Source organism: Styela clava, chromosome 9, assembly GCF_964204865.1.
Source record: "Styela clava chromosome 9, kaStyClav1.hap1.2, whole genome shotgun sequence".
NCBI classification, from domain to species: Eukaryota; Metazoa; Chordata; class Ascidiacea; order Stolidobranchia; family Styelidae; genus Styela; species Styela clava.
In genome coordinates this window covers 8819224-8843373 of record NC_135258.1, presented here as the reverse complement: position 1 = coordinate 8843373, position 24150 = coordinate 8819224, and the positions used below count along the sequence as shown (strand labels likewise).

At 34.7% G+C, this 24150-nt stretch overlaps 2 protein-coding genes across 2 annotated transcripts; one reads left to right on the top strand and one right to left on the bottom strand.

Annotated features, from left to right (window-relative positions):
• Positions 1 to 1998: 1998 nt before the first annotated feature.
• Positions 1999 to 4803, bottom strand: LOC120339922 (uncharacterized). The gene is made up of 5 exons (XM_039408160.2): positions 3845 to 4803; positions 3470 to 3637; positions 3045 to 3111; positions 2626 to 2686; positions 1999 to 2277 (listed from the first exon to the last, which is right to left on the bottom strand). Exons 2-5 carry the CDS (start codon positions 3613 to 3615, stop codon positions 2228 to 2230), a joined length of 324 nt encoding a protein of 107 aa, XP_039264094.2. The 5' UTR covers positions 3616 to 3637; positions 3845 to 4803; the 3' UTR covers positions 1999 to 2227.
• Positions 4804 to 8289: 3486 nt separating this feature from the next.
• On the top strand, positions 8290 to 23084 carry LOC120339155 (protein Wnt-5-like). Its single transcript, XM_039407234.2, has 5 exons — positions 8290 to 8500; positions 13831 to 14063; positions 17993 to 18132; positions 18273 to 18425; positions 21628 to 23084. Exons 1-5 carry the CDS (start codon positions 8412 to 8414, stop codon positions 22084 to 22086), a joined length of 1074 nt encoding a protein of 357 aa, XP_039263168.1. The 5' UTR covers positions 8290 to 8411; the 3' UTR covers positions 22087 to 23084.
• The last annotated feature ends 1066 nt before the right edge of the window (positions 23085 to 24150 follow it).

The window sequence follows — 24150 nt, the reverse complement described above, 5'->3', positions numbered from 1 at the left end:
TGTTTGTGCGCGCATATCCAAAGAATAAACAATAGTTAAGATGCATGGGCTAGCTAAATTGCTTAGACGTATCGCTACCCGCTCTCATAAAATATAGGAAAAGTATTTATTTATCTCACCCTCATACCGAGAAGTTTTATAGTGAATAAAAATCATTGTAAATTTTGGTTTAAATTTTTACGTGGGTCTTTTTAAAATTGAAATTCTGCGCGGAAACACGATTTTCTTCATTCTGAAATAAATTGACTGTTTATTGAGTACAATTGAAAGAAATTCCCTCTATGTTATCAAATATAACAACATGTCTGAAATGAATAAATCTTGAATTGAAGAAGCTGCTTTAAACACTTTCAATTATCCCTTCTTATGATTCGTAGCGTAATATATTATGAAATAAGGATCCCCTGAGACTCACCTCTTGCTATCTAGTCCAGAAAAAAAATGTCAAACAAAAGTGAAAATGAGGATTTCACATGACCCATGTGTTTCAATCTAAACCAGAGTTAAATGCCAAACAAAACTGCCATATTTTCGTTTCCAATCTTCTGTAATATTGCAATATCAACGGGTAATAGAAAACATTGACTAGGATGTTGCCGAGGTGTGAATTCTATCTGATATAAATTCCAGAATTTATTTATATAGCCAACTGTTCTCTGCTGGATTCCTAAATCAAGCAAAACAACCTCCATGTATTACGATTAGACGTGCAATAGTGAAAACCGTAGTAAGATCTTTGAGATCGTTACAGAGGTATGGATATTAGCTAAAAAAAAAGCAACAACTAGATTAAAAAAATATCACGTCACAGTAACAAAAACATACTCTAGTCACCACAGTCAACCTTTTAGGCTAGGCTACTGCTTTCGGGTAGCAAATGATATAGTATTGTCACCGTGGGGTGCTCAATTGAGGCGCGCCAGCTTATAAGGCGCACGATCGCTTTTTAAAAATATGATTCAAAGTGCGCCTTGTGGTTCATAAAATACAGTATTTGTTTGTTATAAGGTGCATAGTAAAGGGTTAGTAACTCCTTTCTATTTCCGAGGTTGAAATATAAACATGGCTTAGTTTCTTTACATGATTAAGGAGTCCTGCAGAGAACAGTTAGCTATATAAATAAATTCCGGAAATTATATATGATAGAATTCACACCTCGACGACATCTTAGTCAATGTTCTCCATTACCCGTTGATGTTGTAATATTACAGGAGATTACAATAATCTAGGAAATGAAAATAGGTCAGTTTTGTTTGGGATTTAACTCTGGTTTAGATAGAAAGACATGAGTCGTGTGAAATTATTATTTTATATATATATTATAAACTATTATGCTATGAATCTCCAGAAGGAATAATAAAAAATGTTTCACGGAGCGTGTCAATTCAAGGTTGTTATACGCAATATATAGTAAGTTTATTTCAAAATGAAAAGAATCGTATTTCCGCACAGAATTTCAATTTTAAAAAGCCCCACGTAGAAAAGGTAAACAAAAAACTACAATCTTGTACGATTTCTATTCACTATAAAACTTCTCGGGATGAGGGGAGAGATTATTACTTTTCCTATATTTTTTGCCAAAGCGAGTAGCGATATGTCTACAAAATTCAACTAGCACTTGCATCTCAACTAGTATTTATTCTCTGAATATGAGCGCACAAATAAATAATAACGATGAATTGTTTCATGGAATGAATCGACTTCTTTGAGGCTCCATGTTGTATAGCACGATGGCAATTTTACATGCCACAAGTGGGCAATAACAAACCGTTTTATCAACAATCGAGCATCTTGCTCGTAAGGCCGACTCTTGAAGAATAAGCTCTCACATATTGGTGGATATGATTATAATCCCATATCATATTTAATCACCCAAAAACCCGAAATTACCGAATTCGGAAATAACGAGCTCCATACGAAGCGGGTGGTAACACATCCAACGTTTTTACAACTGTTCAGATGGTTAATAAATTGATTTTGATTATCAATAAACACGTATTTTTCAATAAACCTTTCTTTATTTGGGCAACAAAAAATGTGACAAAACAACCATATTGCAACATGAAAGAAATACAGATTATTGTTGTTAATTTTGACATGAGTTTTGACCGTTTACTTTTTGGAAGTATATATCTGATTAGACAAGCAATATTTGACAATTCAGTATTAAATCAAATGTTAAGAAAAATTGTTGTAGCTTTTTGTCTTTACTCCATTATATCACTCTCTATTGAAAATCTTTCATGCTTGCAGCTTTTGCGAAGTAGAGGAATTCGTCTGAAACGATATTATAATTTAATGATACTTTCTCAATAGCAATCGTTTATGGTATTTTATTGTTTATGTTATGAATATTTTACTAAATTAACTAATTAAAAATAAAGAAAAATGTTATGCAGTCAAAAATTTACTAATAATATAAAAATCTGAAAATCTATATGGAATAACGGATATATAGCCAGTTTGTAACTAATTTATATTACTTGTAAAATTTGAAAATGATAAAATATTCAATGCTATTTTTTTAATATTTCAATACTGGCAAGATAAATTTTGACTAGATTCAAAATTAATTATTTTTGTATGTTTTTTTAATTTTTTTGTGATTTTATCCAAAAAACATACCGTCGTCCATTTCTCTGATCATTTCAATTGCGTCAAACAATTGACTAATTTTGGTCTCGTCCTGGGAAAATATGAAGGCATTATTCAATTGCGAATGTAACTGAGCTGATCTAGGTCTACAATTAAAAACTTCTGATTGTGACGATAAAGATGGATTATTAAACTTTTGGATATTAAATAAACGAAAAGATTTATTAATATTATAATTATTCACAAGTATCAAATTTATGAGAAAAATTTTGACAAATGTGTACTTTCATTATTTGTTTCTCAATTTTTCAAATTTTTTAAATTTCAAGTCTGGGCGCTGTTTTTATTCTGTATAACCTCAGTATTTGTGCAGTTTTTCTCCCTCGTTTGAGTTGAATTTTGTTTTATTTGTTGTAGACAAATATTTAGGAAAAATAATCAAATCTTACCATTTCTCTAATTGCACGCATATCACCGAGCTGGCTCATTGCGCTTCCCATTGCTATTTGTCCCGTCCTGAATACAGAAAATGAATGAATTAACAATGCGCGGTGGATAACTTTAAATATTTTCGTTTCACAAATAAGCATGTATATTTGTCAGCTTCCGTTAGTTCACAAATATGTTCACAAATATACTTGCTATTTCGTGTAAAGGAATTATGTTATTCTTATTCGTCATTTATCTTTTTGATACTTTCCCGGTCTATAATTTAAAAGTTGAAAAGTTTTAAAACTTGACAACTTCTTTATACTTCTCAGCAAAACAACATGACAAAATTTTTATCTATGAAAGACTATGCATTTTCCAAGTAAAAATAATGAGAAAAAATTATTCATGAAATCATATTTAATGTGTGAATAAAATGACTTACGGACTATTCGCTGCCTTGAGCGCGACAGAACCTGCTTTAACCGCTACTGAACCGGGTTTTTTCAGGTTCCGTGTAAAGCCTTTCCATCCTCCTGAGACATTAACAACAAATATTGCTACCAAAGCTAGAATGATTGCAGTTTTCATGATTCTGAGATGTGTAAAACTTCTGTTATAGAAATTTTGCAAAGTCATTGGAGATAAAATGAACATTTTTAAAGATTAAGGAATATCTTAATAGAAACAAAGTAATATTATAAAACTTGAACTTCTCCAGTGTAGAGTGTGTTTGAAAAACTGAGTTATCAAAGGCAATACTTACTAATGAAACACTCATAATTACATGAAAAAAAAAATATTTTCTCTAAAATCTCACCTGAGTTCTTTCGTTTATACAAAGTGAAATGATGCAAAATATGCGTATTGTCCCCTTTTATAGAATTCTTTGTTCCGTTACAGGAAAGTCGTCATTAAAAATTCATATCGATTTTTCCTTCAATTACTTTTTAGAGTCGTTCTGAGAGATATAGTGTGATGAGTAATGAATATGCGGATAAGACTCACTGGTTCATATTCCTCATAAGGTTATGATATGATGGTCCATCTTCCGTGATGTTAATTCTGATATTATGAAAACTATAAACATTAAATGACAGCAAATTGCGATTACTCATCTTAGTCGCCATATTTTTTGTACGTTGCGTTAAATGAGATGACTAGTTGTGATTTAATTATGCTTTTTATTAGCGAACATCCAACGTGGAAACAACAAATCGTGCTCTAACATTTACTCCAATATGTTGGATAAATGTTACTCATCATTTGAATACTTTCGCAAATAATACATAGAAAAAAATAAAACAGATTTTTTTTAATATAGATGTTTGCCCCGAGCAGTTACCAAATAGCCCTCCGCACACGACGAACATTTGTATGCTGTCTCAAGACTATCAAACCAACGCTAAATAAGTTTATCGCCGCTACAAAACAGTGCCAAATATCCAGCACAAGTAAATATACATGAATATGTTTCATGTCTTGTATGATGTGAGAGTTCAATGTAGTTCCACCAAATATATTCAGATTTCTTATGTTATTATTGTGTATCCATTTTGAACGTAATTTGTTGGTTTGTGGCCCGCGTCATTAATAAAGTTCAAAAAGTGGCCCATGACATATTTTGAGTTGGATACCCTTGGTGTAGAGCAACTTCTCTTGTTCCTGTAGGTTGGGTATCCATCCGATCATCATAAAGCTGTTGATAATTTAGCCGTTTAACTTCATTCAGTAATTAGATACTATTGTACTAACATTTCAAAGTCTAGAACTGTAAAGAGGGCAAATTCAGATTTTGTATTGCCATTTCTGCATTTTTCCGTTTACTGGCAAAAAAATTCAGAATCAAGCTCTGGCTGTGCTAAGTATCCACAGACGTAACGTGAATGTACCGATGTAAGCTAGTCCAACCAACCCCATACTGGTATACCAGTATCTGAGTATACTGCTGTACTGTTTTATCCCGTATATATATATATATATATATATATTAATTGGTAGGCCTACGGTATATGTTACCCTACTGCCATATAATCACACTGATCAATACATTAACGAGATAGCTATCGGAGACCGCCGACTTAACGATCTTTCGTTCGCAGCGACGAAAGTTAGGGGATCCCCAAAACAGAAACTGCGGTTTCGATTCCTTTGCTCTGACTCAATAGCGACACCGCGTGTCCCATCACTAATTAATTACCAACTCCTAAGTTAATAGGCTTCTGGTCCGAAATATGATGAATGCACATGCAAAATTTGGAGCAGATTTAACCTCGCTTTCGTGAGATATCGCGTAACATACGAAAGTGTCTAACAGACAAACAAACGAACAGAGAAATACTTATCAGCTTATCTACCGATCGAGATCGATAAGTAATAAGGTTACCTCCACTCTGTCTCGGAATCCTAGCATATTACCACACAGATGTATAATTGCGTTGCAAACGGGAAACAAGATACACTGTATTATTCTGGGCATGGATTCCGTACTTGGTGTGATCCCATTCGTCTTTAGGTTTGTTATCTACTATGCTGGCTTGGTCCATGACACCATAAACCCCCGTTTCCCAGACATGCAAGCAGTTTAATTATGCCAAAATACCAAGAGTTTTTGGTGAAAGAAGAAACGTAAATAAATTGTGAATAAATTTGATGACAGCAGAAAATATCAAATATATATACAAAAGCCGGGAACCATATAAAAAATTTTGCCAAAAGTAACATGTTTGAGCTGACAAACGCTTCAAAAACATTTGGTTGAATGCCTCAGTATTGTGAACAAACGATGATAGGTTGAGACATGAGACAATAAGGCGGCTTAATTGCAACATATTGTAACAATATGTATAATTGTCACGTTAGCCTGTGTTCGTACTTGAAGGTCATTGTTATCAAGCGCGTTAAGCTCGCAATAATTACAAAGATTGAGAACTTAGAAACAATGTTTCTTATCAGACTATTGAGCAAGTGATTAAGGCGGTCGCTGTTATGTCTAGAGCGTTTATGTTATTGCGTTTATCCATGTTTCACGTGACGATTATTTGAACTCAGTGTTTTTACATATTAGAAATTTTGTTTTGGCGTTACACTAGATGTCGCCCACAAGCTAAAAAAATTTTCTTGTGAAAATTGCTCAAACATAGCCTCTATGTGACCTACCACAGTCCTCAAATTAAGTGAAAGAAAGGAAAATTTTGTTTTGTTAATCCATTGCTCAAAACTGCGAAACGTCTTAAGCAACTGAACATTTGATTACTGATACTTTAATTTAGCGTAACGTCTCGAAATGTGGAAAATGGGAAAATTGATAATATTAGTCATTTACAAACGTGACGTTAACACATGCAAATATACACTATCAAATATCATCCGTTAAATTTATATTCATGAATTATCAATAAAATCTTCGTTTGGCTAAATATTCTTTCAATTTTGCCAATTTTCGCTTTGTTTCTAACAACTCCATAAAGCATGAACTATTTCTAAATGCGTGGCGTTACAAACGTAAAACTAGTTGAGTCACACAGTAATAACAACAGTAACCATCTTAAAAACAAAATTCCAATCTCAGTGTTTATTCGCTTATCACGTATTGTTTCTTATTCATGTTGGTAATCCCAATCCACGCTTGGTAGTAAAAAAACATTCGAATAAGATTGTAAATTTAATGCGGTTCATGTGTAATCGATGCTTGAAAATATATTTCAACAATCCCACATTTTATTAATATGATTAATGGGAACTTATACGTGATGGTATAAGCGGTTTCTCAATATTAACTTGCTAAAGGTAAAGGTATGTTTGGAGTGAATAAAACACACACATATTTTCGTAGTATTGTATTTCTGCATGACTTGTATTTCTCACTGAAACGGATTTCTTTCTGACAATCGTGTTTGTCCCAGTTCGGCCAGTCCAACGGGATCGCTCATGTTCAGAAAATTATATTTGGCTTAGCATACCGAATCTGAAAGAGAATAAATATTCAATACCTATAACTGTTTGGGTAAACTGTTGATCATGATTACATAATATGAATTTTAAACGATGTTACAGACTGATTACTGATTTTAAACAAAACGCTTTTGTTCACAAGCACATTGTTGTTTCGATTAATATTCCCGAATAAAAGTGCGAGTCGTTTGAAATGTAACAAATTTTTGCAGTCACATTTGGCAATTTAATCTAATGCATCTGTTCACAGGTATTGAATTTGGCAAATATCAAATTTACATTACGCACCTTGCGTAACGTACATCTAGCCAGCGTCGAGGTTTAGTTTAAATACGCAAACAAAAATTGTTATGCTTATAGCGTGTTATCTTTGCGTCGACGGCGTGCGTACTCGGGTTCAAGTTAAGGTTGGAGTACGGCGAGTGACAGGTGACATATCCAATATTTGTTTACGTTAGGTTCTGAGAAATCCCCGCCATTTATTATTTGACGTGACAATGAATATTCAACATTCGCATATTTGTCGTTCTAACAGCGCAGCCGTATTACTAGTACCAGGTTATGAACTAGATTTTAAAAATAAAGTTGGTGTTACTCAATGTAGCAGCAATTGAAGCAGTGACGTTTTGTCAACTGTGTGATTTGCCTTATAAAACAGGGTATAGCATAGCACAGTATAAGGATTGCTATAGTCGAGTACAGTCTCTCGTCCACACTGTTTATTTTGAGTCAGATTGTATAAAGAGTAAACCAAATGCTGAAATTCTGTACTTAAAAACGTCCAAAATTATTGTATTCTAGGAAAGTTTTAGAGTTAGACATTTTTAATTAGCCCTAATTCAAGGCTGCATTTATTGGAACACCTCTTTGATGATTGCGCAATTTCAACGAAAGTCCTAATCAAAAGAGAAAGTTTAAATTTAAGTCTCTCGCTACAAAGTATAGAGAAAGTTTAACGCCCGAATAATATAATTACCCTGCCAATTTGTCTTTTCAATTTTGTGGATAATTTATTCGAGTAGTGCGACCAGGGTCAGACAGACGGCGGCATGCCGAGTCCGAGAAAAAATGCGTTTGTCAATGAGACGCACCACAGCGGAGATCATCAGACAGCCCTCGTCTGTCGTTACGCGAGGATGCAAGTTGCTCGGAGGCGATGCACGACTCGGTGTCGCAGTGATTAATTGCTTTACCGAGCGATTTAACTCATTGTACGGGAAACAGTTTTCTCCCTGTTCTAGCTTTTATTTATATTCGAAATTACAGCTGAATACATAAGTGTGGTATCTTTCGATTCTTCTTAACTTTATTTCATTATGTTAATATTTAGCCGCTTATCATAGACTAATTTATCAAATTGCGGTGTGATAGGTTTGTTTACATTTACAAGGCTTCGGGATTTCTACTTCAAATCAAAGGATCGACACCACAGAATGTCTTTGATCGCTGTTTACGGGCATTGGACTATTGGATTAGCTGTTTTTATACTTTCCCTGGCGACCAGAAGCTCAGGACAACTTTGGTAAGCTTCTAAATATCTTTATTTACCCTATTATTTCGAGTTATAAATAGACCTGGCTGGACTACGAAAGAGAAATAGATTTGAACATAAACAAAAGTGGGAGTCGAGGTTCTATTGCTAATCGAGGCTGAAGTTTTATATATACTCATATGCCTCAATTATCTACTATGTGTACATAAAAACTGTTATAGCTCGATTAACCAAAACCTATTTATTTGAATAAAAAAAAATTTATTTCAAATTCATATACCGTGAATGTAACTATACCACAGTACAAGCTACGAGATTAACACAAATCCCCAAATCTTTAAATCTGTCATTATCAGCTAAAAGTGAACTAAGCTTTTGAAATGGTGTGAAAGTATCTACTGATCGTTAGGATTTAAGTTTTGAACGATTTTATTCTAATTTCGCCAGCTGCACGTTTGCTCGTTTTTGTGCGATAGGGATTGGAATCATTTTTCATCTGGAATATTTGGCACGCGGGTTAGTTATAGGAAAGCTAAAATATTTAACACAAATAAATTTAAAATCACTCATGGCTGATCAAATTTTATACATTGTGAGATTAGGACGATAAAGTTTCGGACTCTGTAAAATCTCAATTGCTTTGTAACATATTCACCAAAGTATCAATCTATCGTACGGTACTAAAAATTATTATCTTTTAATCACAAATGGATCAGCTGATACTTTAATTCAACCTCCAAATAACTAATTTTTACCAATTGTCGCAGTTTACACATTTTGTTAACACAAAGTATTGGGATAATTTCCGTTTTCGTCAAATGTTTTCATTCCAGCTTAAACCATTCGTGTCATTTTAAGATGTTTTTTCGACCCTTGATAGTTCCGTGCTTGTATTCGGGGCATGTTTGACATAAATCAACGTATTCCTACACAAAAAGTCAAATAATATGTATTTTATTGATTCCAACTTTGCCCTCGTGACCGGAGATTGACGTCGGTTGTAACTGACACCTTTTATAATATGTGGGAAATATAAAAAACATTGTGATATACTGGTGACAGGGACATATACGGAATCACGCAACCCATGTTGGCGGTGTGGATTGGTCTAAGCTAAAATCGCTATTTCGATGGACCCTCTCTGGCGCCGATTTTACGATATGCCCCAACGGTAGTAAAGTGGGCTTTGTCACGCTAAGGCAGGGCATGCTACGCCACAGGAAATGGCAATGGTGCGTTTTAAGTCAGTTGTTGCAAATTATGTTATTTACTGCGTGTGGCCAGGCTAATATCACTCGTACATTACACTCAGTATTGTACCCAAATTATTGGACTGTACTATACTGGACACTAAATGTTTACCGGAGTAATTTGTGACTCCTCACTCAGATATTCAGAATATTTCTACCAATTTCCGTTTGAAAAGAATAAAAGGATGACCTTTTTTGAAATACAAACATTCGCTTCAGCTAGTTATAAATACAGATCCGTTCCCTCATACCAAAAACAAATTTTGAGTCGGCAATACATACCTTCAATGTTCAATGTTTTAAGTTTATACAGCCATTCCTCAAAATATTATTGTTAGATTAATTTTATATTTGTGTAATGAATTGCATGTTTTAGGGTTATATTATTATTCGGAAGATCATAACCGAAAACAAAATTACATTTAAAACATGACGTCACCCTCAATTTTGTTTTCAAATAATCTTGTGGCTTTTCTTTCTTGGAACAAGTGTTAATGATCACAAGAAGTAGAGTATTTCTATTTGTATTGTTAGTAGGTTCTTAAGAGCTTAGCCCTGCAACAATAGAAGGCTTAGACCTCTTGGCCGTCCAAATCCAATTAGGCATGCAAAGTTTGGTCTTCAATATTGAAAGTGGAAAAGGTTTTAAACACGTTGATGACAAATTTATATGCTCTTTTCCTTGTATAGATTATACATGATAAGTGTATGTTTATCATTTCAAATACCACACAAGCGTGAACATATCTAAGAAAGTAAATATCAGCATACAATTTTCAGCGCCCTCTTGTGAGGTTGACCTTCAACGTGACCTTATTGTTATTTTTGAGGGGTGGTAGCCTTACCATCACCGTGAGAAATCGTGTATCGGGATACCCGCGGTGTTCGGAAAAGTCTAGTGTTACTCACGCGCCTGTGTCTGTGACGATAACTTTTGCCGGTACTTCAGCAGTCTTGTTGTCTGCGATCACGCAGAGAAACCTCGAAATGGTGTGATATTTTGAAATAATACCAAATGCTTCCGACTCGCAACGGGGCAGAACGTAGCTCATCAACGGGATAGTCTGGACTAAAATGTTTTTCACGACTCTTATTGTCTGTTAGTTTGGAATCGGCCAATAATGTTTCGCAGTTTGCATTATTTCAAATCTCATGATATCATTGCAGAATCCTGCCGAAATACAACACCAAAATGTAACTCGAAATCATCTGATAATGTAGGCAGAAAATATATAACATAATAAAAAGAAAATGAAGCATTCGGCAACTTTATCGTTAATTGAATTGAAAAAAAAATGAAAAGTGATTTTAGGTCTCCATAATACTTGACAGTCGACACGTAGTGACGTTGCGTTATGTGCAAGTAACTGCAAGTAAACAAACTCCATTCGTTGTTTACGAATCGGTGAATTTTGACGCAACATCGAGAAGATTATTCCATGATTTCCGCTGTATAACAAGAAGCCAAAGCCCCATGCTGGTCTCACATCCGTATTCGAAAACTCATAAATTTACAGACCATGTATGATTGATACTTGGCCTAAGATATATTTGCAAATAACCACCATAATAAAATATATACCATGTTTGGTAGATGTTACATTTGTATTGGATGGATGGAATAACAATTAGTCACTTCGTCTTGTCGTAATTGCCAAGCAACATCGCCGCTCTCCCTAAATGACAGTTTTATGGCGATGCATCTCTAAAATTATATTACTAAAATGATAAATGCAGAAATTTGTATAAACGATACAAGTTTATGACCCCGTCTTGTTGGAATATTGATATAAACTAATTAATAGTGATGCAAATGAGCAAACAAATAAAGTATCGTTGAGTAATCTTTGCATTTTTAATAAATATAAACTCTGCTGTAATTAATTGTCCTAATTATTTTATTATATTTTCATTTTTAAATTTTTTCTGCGGCGATGTAAATGAAATAATGACCATTGGATACAACTCATTATGCACAGTTTTTCAACTTTACTAACAATAGGATTTAAGGTTATCGCATAAAATATGTTAATCGGTTGGAATAAGTTGTTTAAATCTCAGAGATCAGAGTCGTCTTTATCGTCGATAAAAATAGAATGTTATTTTGGTTCATCCTTCATCATATTTTAGGACTGCGATGGTAATGTTAGCCCAGTAAATTGGAGTGCCAGTATATAGAAACCAATGTGTACCTCAAATCCACATTGCATGTTCCACATTATCACATAAGAATTGGTTGTATGGTAGGTAACGATCACCCTGTAGTAAATAATTGCTTAGCGTGTACTTAGCCAGGCATTAACATTGCTCGACCACATTTGGGGTACTTCAAAAATGTTGGATTCATTGGATTTACCGCAGATTATCGTGGGCGAGTTCTATTTTTGGCCTCATGTGCTACCCCGATGGTTTTATAAGCTTAGTCACGAAATTGGTGGTTTCTGGTTCTCACGACCCCACAGAACATCAACAATACTGTAGTGATGTCATAACCAATTATTGCGTCATCCACGGCCCATTATAGGATTGACAATCGTCCAATATGGTCTAAAAGACAAGTTTCTCATCCAACACTAAATTCCACTGGTTCCATCTGAAACTTAACCGGGTTAAATTCTGGACATTTGTTTGAATGGCAGGTGGAATTTTTGGCCAAAGATTTGTGAATTAAAATTGGCTAGATTGATTTACATTGCCTTTAGCTGTAAGCGTATACACGATTTATACGACTTAAACAGGATAACGTATCTAGGTTAATGAACGGATAAGAAGTAGACTTTCTATATCTCTTGTGCGGATTAACCATTGTCGGTAACTTCTTAAATTCCCAATCATGCTTTGCATTATGTACACCAAGTGACTTCGAACAATGAATATAAAGATCTTGTAGACGGCTTATCCTTGATTTTTGCGGTTTTGGTTTTGGTGGTATGGCATACCGGTTCATTAGCGGCCGTGTGGTTAAGGCAAATAGTAGGGCGGTTTTCCTAAAATTTGAAATAGCTGTTTCGACGCCGGAATGGCATAAAATTTGACAGCCGCGACTTCCGGGGCCATTGAAATTGCGCAAAAGCACTGGAGAAATTTCTTCCTCTTGTTTGAAAATCGTCGAACCGCATTATAGGTCAACAAGAAGTTGTTGGGTTCTCCCATAGATGCCGATCAAAACATGGAAAACGTTGCTAAATTAGCGAATTATGTTGACTCAAACGTAACAATTATGAGAAAGGGAAGATAGTCGCAGTTAAGCGAAACGACGCGAATCATTCCGAAACGAATCGCGTGCGCTAAAAAACATACCGTAAGCGAAGGTGAAAATTAAGATCCACAACCATCAAATTAAGAAATCTCGTTCACACTTGTTAAATTGCACACTTATGGCATTCTAATATATAATTACCATTTTCATCAATATAACTGTAAAATAGAGTTACATATTCTGCTGATTTTGGGGAATAATCGTTACGTTTACCAAAACGTTTTTTTTATAATCTCAAAATATGCCCTGCCCATAGGTCCTAATCGTCGTAAAATATTTTATAAGTTCAGCCACCTTATGACATGCCTGATTCGCTACTTCGGCATCGGAATTTCTCTATTATTTTTTCATACTATTTTTAGATTATTTTGTTGTTAAACACTGAACCCTACCCCGAAATTACCATTCTATATAGTATACCAACTTCCACGTTCACGAGTAATTGTTAAATTACTAGTTTATAAGTTCAATAATAACGGTTTACCGTTCGATTGAACATTATGATTTTGTCCGGTATCGTTCGTCTGTAACCAAATGTTGTTGCGTTACTGTATCAGCGGACTTGACAATGAAATATGTAATCTTCTTAATGGGAGGCTGATTATAAGGACATTATCCGGCAATTATCAGATGTTTTCGCGCGTTTGCAGATGCGCAAATTAAGATAATGTTGCCGTCACGTCGTTTTGGAATGTTTCAACTATTGACTGTTAAAAATATTAAAAAAATTTACATGCATTTGAGGGTTGACTATAAATGTGAAATTCCACATCGTTCAGCTTGACAAGTTTCTTCTTACGTATAGAGCCCAAAAAGGAATTCTCAATTAAACCATATCGTTTATTTTGCAGGACTTTGGCAAATGAAGGAATCGAATTAGAAGAAAGTCGTCCTGTTAAATGTCATAATTTACGCGGACTGTCTAGAAATCAGAGGTCTCTATGTCACCGATACAATGACCATATGCCTTACGTAAACATGGGTGCACGGAACGGCTTGGCAGAATGCAAACATCAAATGCAAGAAAGCAGATGGAATTGTAGCACGTCACCTGAAACGAATCCAGAAAAATCCATTACAGTTGGTGAGAACTTAAATATGCAACTTTACTGTGCACTGCATCGCTGTTCTGCGATTCATGCCCTCAATCGGGTTAACTACTTGCTTCGTTACTTTTATCAAATGGCTGACAAATGCCACCTATCGATATAAGAAAATATTACCATCCGTTAATGAAATATTATTCATGCTAAAAATAGATAGATGAATGGATGAATTCTAATTATAATAACGACTCCCGACAGTCCTTTATAATAAAAATAACAAATTCACGTTTTTATACGAAGTAATTATATGTATTCAATAAAGTCTATTTTTGGATCATATATACATACCAAAGGCTATTGTTGTAACATAAAAACTCTTGTTCTGAACTTACAGTACGTACTTGAGTACCCTATTCATGTATAATCTTAATATTGATGATAGTTGGAGTACCGGTTAAGACGGCTCCAAGTGGCCTTTGTCTACCTTTCCGCATTCCTAACCGAGTGTATTGTCAATATTCGAACGAGTTTAAGTATGCTACGTCCTCGCGCTAACCACGGGCCATGTGTCGTCGAAATTTGAAATTGACCGTGCATGCCTTCTTTACCGATCGTTAATATGACTGAAACTCCGCATTCGTTTGTCATCACTGAATCTAAATCCAACCCCGTATCTTTTAATGGTGATATTTTAGGAGATTTCAATCAACAACCCTAAAATATTCGAATGTGTTGTTTTTATTAACTTTACGCTCAAACTCCAGGTCACTGACTATTATTGGGATTCAAGCGAAACGCAACACAACTCGGTGTATATCAAGCAACAAACTTAATGACATTTCGTTTTTTGCTAAAATACTTATTTCGACAGTTGGTAAATAGTAGTTTTCGAGTTAACATATAGTTCCCGTTAAGGCCCCCAGGGCTTGTCTCTAGCAGAGAGACCTTTGTATATCGACATTTCCCCTTTCTCCTACCTTGCTAACGATTTCACCCTTGGTTTGCAAACAATATAAACCATTATTGTTTATATAAAACGGGCGGTACACCTTATCATATAACGTCATTGCTTTAAAACTTTTACTGACCAGCCTAAACTAAATGTATACTTAGATGTGTATTTTCTCAATATTTAGCAATGGAAAACTTCTAAAATAAACAATCAACATTTATGATCACTGAGATTCAAACGACTAATTGAAGCGTCTCACTTTTAATGACGATCGCGTCATTTAATTTGGACTAGCCATGAATAAAGTTATGCGTGGTTCGTCTGTAATCCTGGAGAGAAAGGCAAAAATTAAGTTTGTTTTGATTGTTAATTCGATTACCTATTTTTGCCCCAATTTTTATTTTAGTTCTCCAAGGAACCTAATATATTATGACGTGATGGGTAGATTGACATCATTTGTTAATTTAGTACTTTAGAAATAAGTAACACCGAATTGTAATTTGTAATGAATCGTAATAAGATAACAAAACGCTTTCAGCATTATAATAAAACAAGTTTATTCACGCAATTGGAGAATTGCACGAATCCAAAATAGGACATTATTACTGATTGGTTAATTATTAAGATCGAAATGTAATTATAAATAATATACAAACAAGTGCGTGTTTCGTCATACTTACTTTCGAAGCCTAAACATGAATTTCAGTGTCAAACGCAATAATATGTTTTATATTTTACCACATTTTATTGTTTATGAGATAGATATACAGCAGTATCACGATGGCTATCCGGTCGAGCGATTTAACAAAATGAAAGTATGATAGTCATCGCTATATTTAATTGCTAAAAGCTTGCTCTGTGTTTACATCTCAGTGAGCTATCGAACTATCAACTTGGCACCTATATAACCGTTGAAACAGGCGCCTCGCCTCCGAGTTACAGATTCTATACTTCACAATCCATATTAAGACCATTGGAGTTAAAACAAAGAAAAGTGAATTTGTAGTCTTTATAACAAAAAAGGCCTTTTAGCTAACATGACAAAATGATTTTGTTGAAACAAGATGAAAGACCTATTGAAATTAAATTCTGTTACAATATACGTTTTACCTGTATGTGTGGTCTGATGTGTAGAGAAAAAATTCTCACATACTTTACACTAATGACATATAATTGCTGTGAGTACAAAAACCGAGGACGTATCAAAGCACACTTTGTATGGTACAGTAAATATACAGTTCGGGGTCTGAAAATTAGGCGTTTCTTTTATTATGGCATTAGAAACGCATGGGTTTGGCGGAATTGCCGTTACATCAAAGCAACTCGCTAAGTTTCTTGGTTGGCCTATCTTATGAGGTATCTGTTTTTTGTATTCGTGTATGATTCACACGGCGTCACACTTTCTCCGTAGTGTAAGGGCAAAATGTTGCGACTCTTTAATGGTTTATAGCTGTGTTGACAGAAAACAATAATTATATGAGAATTGGGACAAACGTGCGTTTTCGCTGATGGTCTGTATTTACCGTGTGACCCTGCCGCGACGTAAATTTGGAGGAAATTTTAAAGAAATAAAACAGAAAAATAAATTTCCGCAGCTGTTTCATTTTCTGTGCTAATAGAATAATGATCAATATAACATTCTACGTTTTTAATAGCTCTTCAGTAACAGTGGTGTAATATCTAAGTTTAGAAAGGAACTAGAGTTAAATTTTCTTTTTGATTTGACAAATTTGATCACATTTGAAAGGGACAATTATTGACTGATTAAGACAGTTATCTTCAATGACATCTAAAGTGTCCCCCGAACATGACCCAAAATATCGTAAACCATTATATTGAACAAATTTGAATTAGTGTTACAGGGTGTTGTTATACTGTCACCATTAGCATTTTCAGTCGTAATAAGAAAACTTACTTAAAAAAAAGATTAAACGTTTTACGACGTAAAAAGTTTTTTATTCTATACCGCGAGGGCAATATATTTCATTTTATTTTTCAATTATTTGCCGAAAAAAAGTAAAATTATGTTAGCGTGCTAAAACAACTTTTAAATCTGTTTGTAGCAATACAGCCGTATTTTCATGTCCACATTATTGGGATTGATTTTGTTTCCTATTTTGGCGTATCCTCTTAACAACCTTTTCTGATTTGCCGCAAAAGATGGTTACATGCTCGTTATTGGGGAATTAGTCACATAGTTTCAAGAACAAAACAAATAAATATGTTTGATCAAGCTTCGAACTGAAAATAAATCGAATCATTTCTATGTCTCTCTACGCATTCCAGGAGATGTTTAAAAGACTTCAATAGTTTTAGGTGATTTCAGAGTCTTGCTGCACACTCACGCAAATATATTTCAATACTTTTGTTAATTTTTATTGCCAATGTATGTGATATAATAGAACATTTTTATTGCAAAAATAATTGCTACAAGATTGAATATTTTAATGAGATCATCTTTTAAGGTTATAAGCATAAAGACCATAAAGCACTTCTAAAAATATCATCAGTTTTCATAAATATTTGGCAATTTCTCAAAAACTCATTCTTCTATGCTCAGTATATCTTTTTCTGAAAAAATATCTGATTTGTAAACAAACGAAAAACCAATTTTAGAAATCTTTGTATGCGCTTGAGAAGATTGTAAACTCGGGGTCAACAGCAGTTCTCACCTTTGTAAGTTCAGCTAAAAAGTCTTTAAAGTTGAACTGATATATCCTCAATCAAACGTGATCGGGAATTTCCCATGTTGAAGTTTTATTTGGCATATTTAACCCCACATTTTTCTTTGTTATCAAAACATACATCTACGGTCGCCGATTGATGGGCCATAACTTTCAGAATTTAGCTTAACCCAGTTTCGGTATTCTGTTGTTGACCCATTGTTTTATGGAGCTGCAACACCGTATAACACCTAATAGATGATGTAAAGAGCGTGTAAACAAAAAAGCTGATGGAGGGTAAAGATAAACCATCTTAAATCAATATATTTATCTAGTCGCTATTCCTTTTCAGGGAGCAAAGAAGTTGCTTTTTCCTACGCCATCACGTCAGCTGGAGTTGTTCATGCAATTGCAAGAGCGTGCAAGAACGGAGAACTCAAAGCTTGTGGTTGTAGTAAGCACAGTCGGCCCGATGGACTATCTAACGATTGGGTAAGTAAAAACTAATAAATTTGTACGACCTGCTTTCGTGAATTAGCCACCCTGTCGAAATCACAATAACAGAAATAGACTGAACTATTTTTCATTATTATTTTATCATACTCATTTTTTCAAATCTTATGATATTTCAGTCTTGGGGAGGGTGTGGCGACGACACAGACTACGCCTATGGTTTTGCACATGAATTCATAGATGCACGTGAAAGAGAAAGTCAATCACCGCAGGATAAGAAGACAAAATCCCGGCGGACAATGAATATACATAACAATGAAGCTGGACGAGTGGTAGGTTCATTGAAAATATTATAAATTAGAATAAACAACACTACGTCACCGATGAGGTGACGTCATTTCAACGTGGACGTTTTTTTGTCGTTACTTTTCCCATTGTGACATTAATTCTAAAACGTGTAAATGCCCTAGTCTACAATTGTCCGCGTTTTGTGTTGTGCAAACATCTTTCCCAAATATGTAGAGCCCCCTTTTATGCGGCCGATACTTTCGACTACTCTTGTTTTCATCCAGCGCGCAAGTGTGATTTTCACAGCTATTCATTCTAATAGCTCCCAGAAATTGGGTTACTTAAACAATCTCATCCGGGCGTGTGTCGTTTGTCTTCCGACTTTACTTTCCATTTGATGCCCCGTATATCCGGAAAGTAAACTCTAGTGTAAATAATGACGATACCCTTTCGACTCCGATCACATAAAATGCTGTCTCCGAAGTTGTAAATTCAAAAATCGTTTATTTTTAAATTATTTGTCATTCGTTCAGTTCATAATACATGGATTACACATTCAATTTATATTGTTTTATCTAAAAGCCATATGTCAACTGACACAAAAATTACCAGCGATTTTTCGGTATCGTCATTTTTTATGTCCCCAATGCCCAAAAGTTACCAGAGACCAACTTTGATTAGTTTGATCCGTCAAAGCAATTTTTTGTATATTATACGTGACAATCCAACATAATGGTATCTAGCCGCATTCTCGATGACACTTACCACACAAAATGACATGCCATAATTCATGAGGTTTTTGACCACCGTGTTTATCTGCGTGGGGCTTTAACACCTTTTAACGCTATTTAAGTACTCGTTTAGACGTGATTCTTAACAGCCCCACCCTTCTATTAAAAATCCTATTTGTGTAAAACCACCAAATCTTTTCTTGTTTACAATACACTGAAAGGGGCTGGGGGAGAGCTTTTTTTCATATACGTGCTCTGGTTAGTGTATTGATCTTTATAAAACTAAAATTAAAGCAGAACGAACTTGTGACTCATGCAACTTGAATGCGGTATTAGAGATTTCATGGTGTTAAAATAAATTTGTATTCAAAACAATATCAAAATACAACCAAAGATTATCGAATCCGGGAAAAATATTTACCAAAAATGCTTAGAACTTATATGGAATCAAGTAGATAGTATCTATCTATACCCAATAATCACTCCCAATGTGATTTCGGACTGCTGCATGACTTGACAGTCTCGGTCATTTGAACTCATAAGTCTAGGCATAAGATCCCCGAAGCCTTCCCTTCCATCGTTGGGTCAACACGATACCTAGCTGAACGAATATAATTCTTGAAACGAAACGTGAAAATTGCGATTTTTGATTGATTTCGTTGTTGTTTGTTTATAATACCACTATTTCCTTCAAGAGTACGATTGATCGTGTACTAAAATGTGTAATTTCAATAACTTACGATTATTAAAAAAACAAATCGAGTCACCTTGTTTTCATTACTCTGGTAACGTTCTCCGATGTGTAATCATTTTCAAATGAAGAGGACTCATACTAAATATCCGCTTGATTTGAGTATGATTAATGACTTTTTGAGTATTCGTATGGTCTGGCCGACGCACAAGAATTCGCAATTCACATAACTCTACAACTCAAAACACTTATAAATCTATTATTTTATTCAACCTTTGCAGCTTCGCAGATTTCAGCAAAGCTTTCATTAAATTGGAAACAAGCAATGTTGATTTACACTTGAACAATTCCAGTGGTTAAATGAGCAATTGTGCTCAGTAGCTTTTTTATGTTTCATCATGTATATATATATATATATTCACCAACATTTGAATACCTAATGCCTGCAACTATTCCTTACCTAAAGTAATGCTATTCTACTTTATAGAAACGGCTGACTATATTTTCGTCGTGTATTGGCCGTTTAAATTGGGAATTTTATCTAGACAACTAAGCAACGTTCCATCACGATCCCATTTTGTCTCTTCTCGAAAATAGAGAAATATTTACAGCAACTTTTTAAATTCCTCAATTAGTTTCTTCGTATTTGTGCTTTTCTCGTCAAAATTTAACTCTAATTACATAGTTCCTATAAGATACCAATCGAACACAGTTGCTCTTCATGACATTTGAATACATGTACTGTCTATCAAATGCAGATGCGTTATGTTTGAACTTAGAGATAAAATCTAATGTGCTTTGGGTCTTTGATTTTTCTTTTACCTCTTTATGCTGTAATAAATATCAGAAAACTCACTACAAGTATACTGTAAATAAACTATAGCCTAAACTCTCAAAATTCCAAATTTATCAAATATGAGTATTTTGTATTATCACCAAAATGTTGCGCAACAAACATTATTCCGCTGGTAACTAATAACAGACAAAATACAAGTATTTCCAATTTTCTGGATATCTCCCTATTTTATCAACAACCACTAATATCAAACAAATTTGTTATGTAAATTTGGATTACCTTTTAATGTGGGTATACTGATATCTATCTTGAAACAAACAAATAAAAACACGGACAAATTGTTGCTTGTTTCATACGGTGATAACCATCAAATTTCAGATTACGGAACATACGCTTAGCACTCGTAGAGATATAAACACTAGGGTGCGCAAAAGGTCAAATTACCGCCAATTTTTCTCAGTTCATGTTTAGAGTATTAAACCATGTCGAAGGTAGTATGGATTCGCTTTATTTTTTTTACAAAAAGTCTTTAATAAATATATTACATGGAAGGTCATCTAACTGCGGCCATAGTTGTGTGAGTGAGTGTTCGCAAAGCATTGGATTTAACTGGACAATGGGTCTCGGTAGACGACCACTTCGCGATTTCCGGCTTATGTGATTTATCAGTATAAAGATAACTCATAATCATCTTAATAACATACACATTCTGGGTATATTTTGGTAAAGTCAATCCAGCTTGTCTTCGTTTTGAATGGCGAATGTCGTCATCAATATTAAATCTTATAATCCTGTATAACTTTCAAGATTTACAAACCAAACTACTGTCATGTGTTGTCACGAATCTTTGAAGATTGTTTAGCCATGATCTCAAATTATCAGGGTGTTTACGACTCAATCCCGAGCACTTCAATTTTTCAAATTCTTTAAATATAAATGTTTCGTAATTTGTCCATTACGTTTGAATTTGATGAAACTTTCTTTTGTTATTAAGTATCGCTTTTACCAATATACTATTTATTTTTTAGAGTGTTGTCAGAGCCACGAGACCTACTTGCAAATGCCACGGAGTGTCTGGTTCTTGCAGTTTAAAAACTTGCTGGATGCAAGTACCTGACTTCAGAGATGTCGGTGATAGGTTACGACAAAGATACCAAGGTGCCGTGGAGATGAAAGTCACTCATCGTGGACAACTCAAAACAAGATGGGGAAATATAGCATCACCAACCATTGTCGACCTCGTATTTCTAGACTCCTCGCCAGATTATTGCAACCCAAATCCAAAAATGGGGGTCATGGGTACTTCTGGTCGTGAGTGTAACAAAGACTCAACTGGAATGGACGGATGCGGACTTATGTGTTGCGGACGCGGTTTCGTGACACGCGAAGTTGAAACCGTCAAGCCTTGTCATTGCAAATTCCAGTGGTGCTGTTATGTAAAATGCCAGCAATGTACAGAAACAGTGCTCAAACACATTTGCAATTGAGGTTTTTGTTTGGTATTAACTACTCTGCACTAGTGTTCCATGTAGGCACAAATGCCTCCTGATAAATGAAGCCGTATTGTGGCGTTGCACGTCCGAAGTTTAGAATCCGAAGAAAAACAAGGTGTAGGAAAAGAATATTTCTTGTAAATAAGAACGTCCTCCAAGCACACAGAAAAAATGGACAACAGTATAAACACTGCTATTCAAATAAGTGAAATGCAGATGTATAGAAACTACAAAAATGATGTTGACCTCAAACTGTCTTTTCTCATACGTGACTGTTTATTGGTCATTCCGGTACATCATCTATTTAACTTTGTTTTATTGATTTTTATTTTTATCCGTGTTTTACCAAATTTTGCACTTCAGTCTAAGCATTTACTCAAAAAACGTTTTAAGAATAAATATGTGTTATGTAAAATTTGATCTGGACTGCCTTTGACATTTTTCTGTCTAATTACAGTTGCCTGCTTTATTTCACCAAGACATGCAGAAAGCATGATCCAAATACAAGCACATTATTAGTTATCCTCTTATTTCACAAATGGGGTTGAATTAGATTGCACTTTGTGATTTGGAGTTTTTGCACGTTTTTTGCACCCGTTAATCACGATGATAAAACCACTGATAAAACATTGTTTTCAATAGCACTCTTTGTACTCCTCCTGCTCCTTCGATCACCATTTGCACATAAGTTTATTGACATGACGAAATAGGGCCCTTTCACATAATGTGAATAATTACAGTTTATAAAATCGTATAATTCTATTGAAGCGTACAAATTAAATCCAATTACCTTAAAATTGCCAATAATTTCTTTTCATTCAACACATTAGCTAAACCCGCTACGATGTCAACTTTATGATTTACTTTTGAGTGTTGGTTTATCTTCGCATTTGTATTGCTGTTTATTTTGATTGCTTTTTGATTATTGTTGCTCGCTTTTACTATATTTTATATTTATGAAACTTGTTCGCAAATAAACTGCCAAAACATCATTTTTTCATTTATCTTCGCGAAGTAGACTGACGATTCTGAATACAAATTAATCCAGATTTTTACCGTACCCTCGGAAGGAACACCCGCCGCTTACGCCGAGTTTGGCGTGTATAGTCTGGTAAAAGCAATGTCTCCTGTGTGCATTCAAGTCTCAACATAAAACTTTTTCTCGATAACATAGTGCAACATTGACGATCGTTCGCCAAATTGGCTAGGGTTGACACTGAGTATGTAGGACTAGCTATGATATGCGATCTAAAGTTCAAACATGGCAGTGCAGCATTCGTCCATATTTCGTTAGCAAGAAACTGATGCGCTGGAACGGTCATTTTAGCGAACTGAAATGTGCTAGTTCTGCATATTTTCTGAGATTACTGCTACAGTTAGAACGCGCATGCGGTTGCATGGAACGAAATACAAGTTTGTGTACGAGAACAGCACAAAAATTTCTTAATGCTTAATCTGGCTTGTTGCAAACATAAACGGCGACTGTTGTTTGGTCTATTGTTTGGTGAACCGCTAAAAAAGAATGAATGATGCAGCAAGTTAGTAAGAATATATTACATGGATGGTTGTTTGTTGGGAGAGATTGAACTGACCAAAATTATGAATGGCTTCATGTGGCAAATATTGACTGCTCTGCAATCTTATTGGAAGTGATCAAAGCAAATGCAATTACATACTTGTGGCTGTATGAACTACTATGTAGAATCGCACATGAGTGAAAACGTGTGTATTCAATGTGCCAACATGGTAGTGCTTCTATATTGGCCATTTTCCTTTGTTGTTGCAAATTGTAGACTTCATGACATTCAAAATACCACTGTAGTGGATATATAACTTCAAGGAAACCCCAAAAAAAGTTTTGCGCAACATCTTTAATTAAACAATTTTTAAACCCAAACTTCCGGATGCAATACAAAAGTAACAAAATAAACTTTTCTTCCCACAGATTTGTTCAATTGATAGCAACTTCAACATACAATTATTCGAAGTATTCTGTCGAATTATCCAAGTTCATAACTCAAGGTATCCGTCAAATATGCAATTAGTGACTTAATTAAA

Excerpts from the sequence above, each read along its gene's own strand:
- LOC120339922 (XM_039408160.2), bottom strand. The coding sequence starts at position 3,615 with ATGAAAACTGCAATCATTCTAGCTTTGGTAGCAATATTTGTTGTTAAT. Across the intron at positions 3,112-3,469 it reads CTCAAGGCAGCGAATAGTCC|GACGGGACAAATAGCAATGG; the intron begins GTAAGTCATTTT and ends TTCTGTATTCAG. Across the intron at positions 2,278-2,625 it reads GATCAGAGAAATGGACGACG|ACGAATTCCTCTACTTCGCA; the intron begins GTATGTTTTTTG and ends ATATCGTTTCAG.
- LOC120339155 (XM_039407234.2), top strand. The coding sequence starts at position 8,412 with ATGTCTTTGATCGCTGTTTACGGGCATTGGACTATTGGATTAGCTGTT. Across the intron at positions 8,501-13,830 it reads AGAAGCTCAGGACAACTTTG|GACTTTGGCAAATGAAGGAA; the intron begins GTAAGCTTCTAA and ends TTTATTTTGCAG. Across the intron at positions 18,426-21,627 it reads ACAATGAAGCTGGACGAGTG|AGTGTTGTCAGAGCCACGAG; the intron begins GTAGGTTCATTG and ends TTTATTTTTTAG.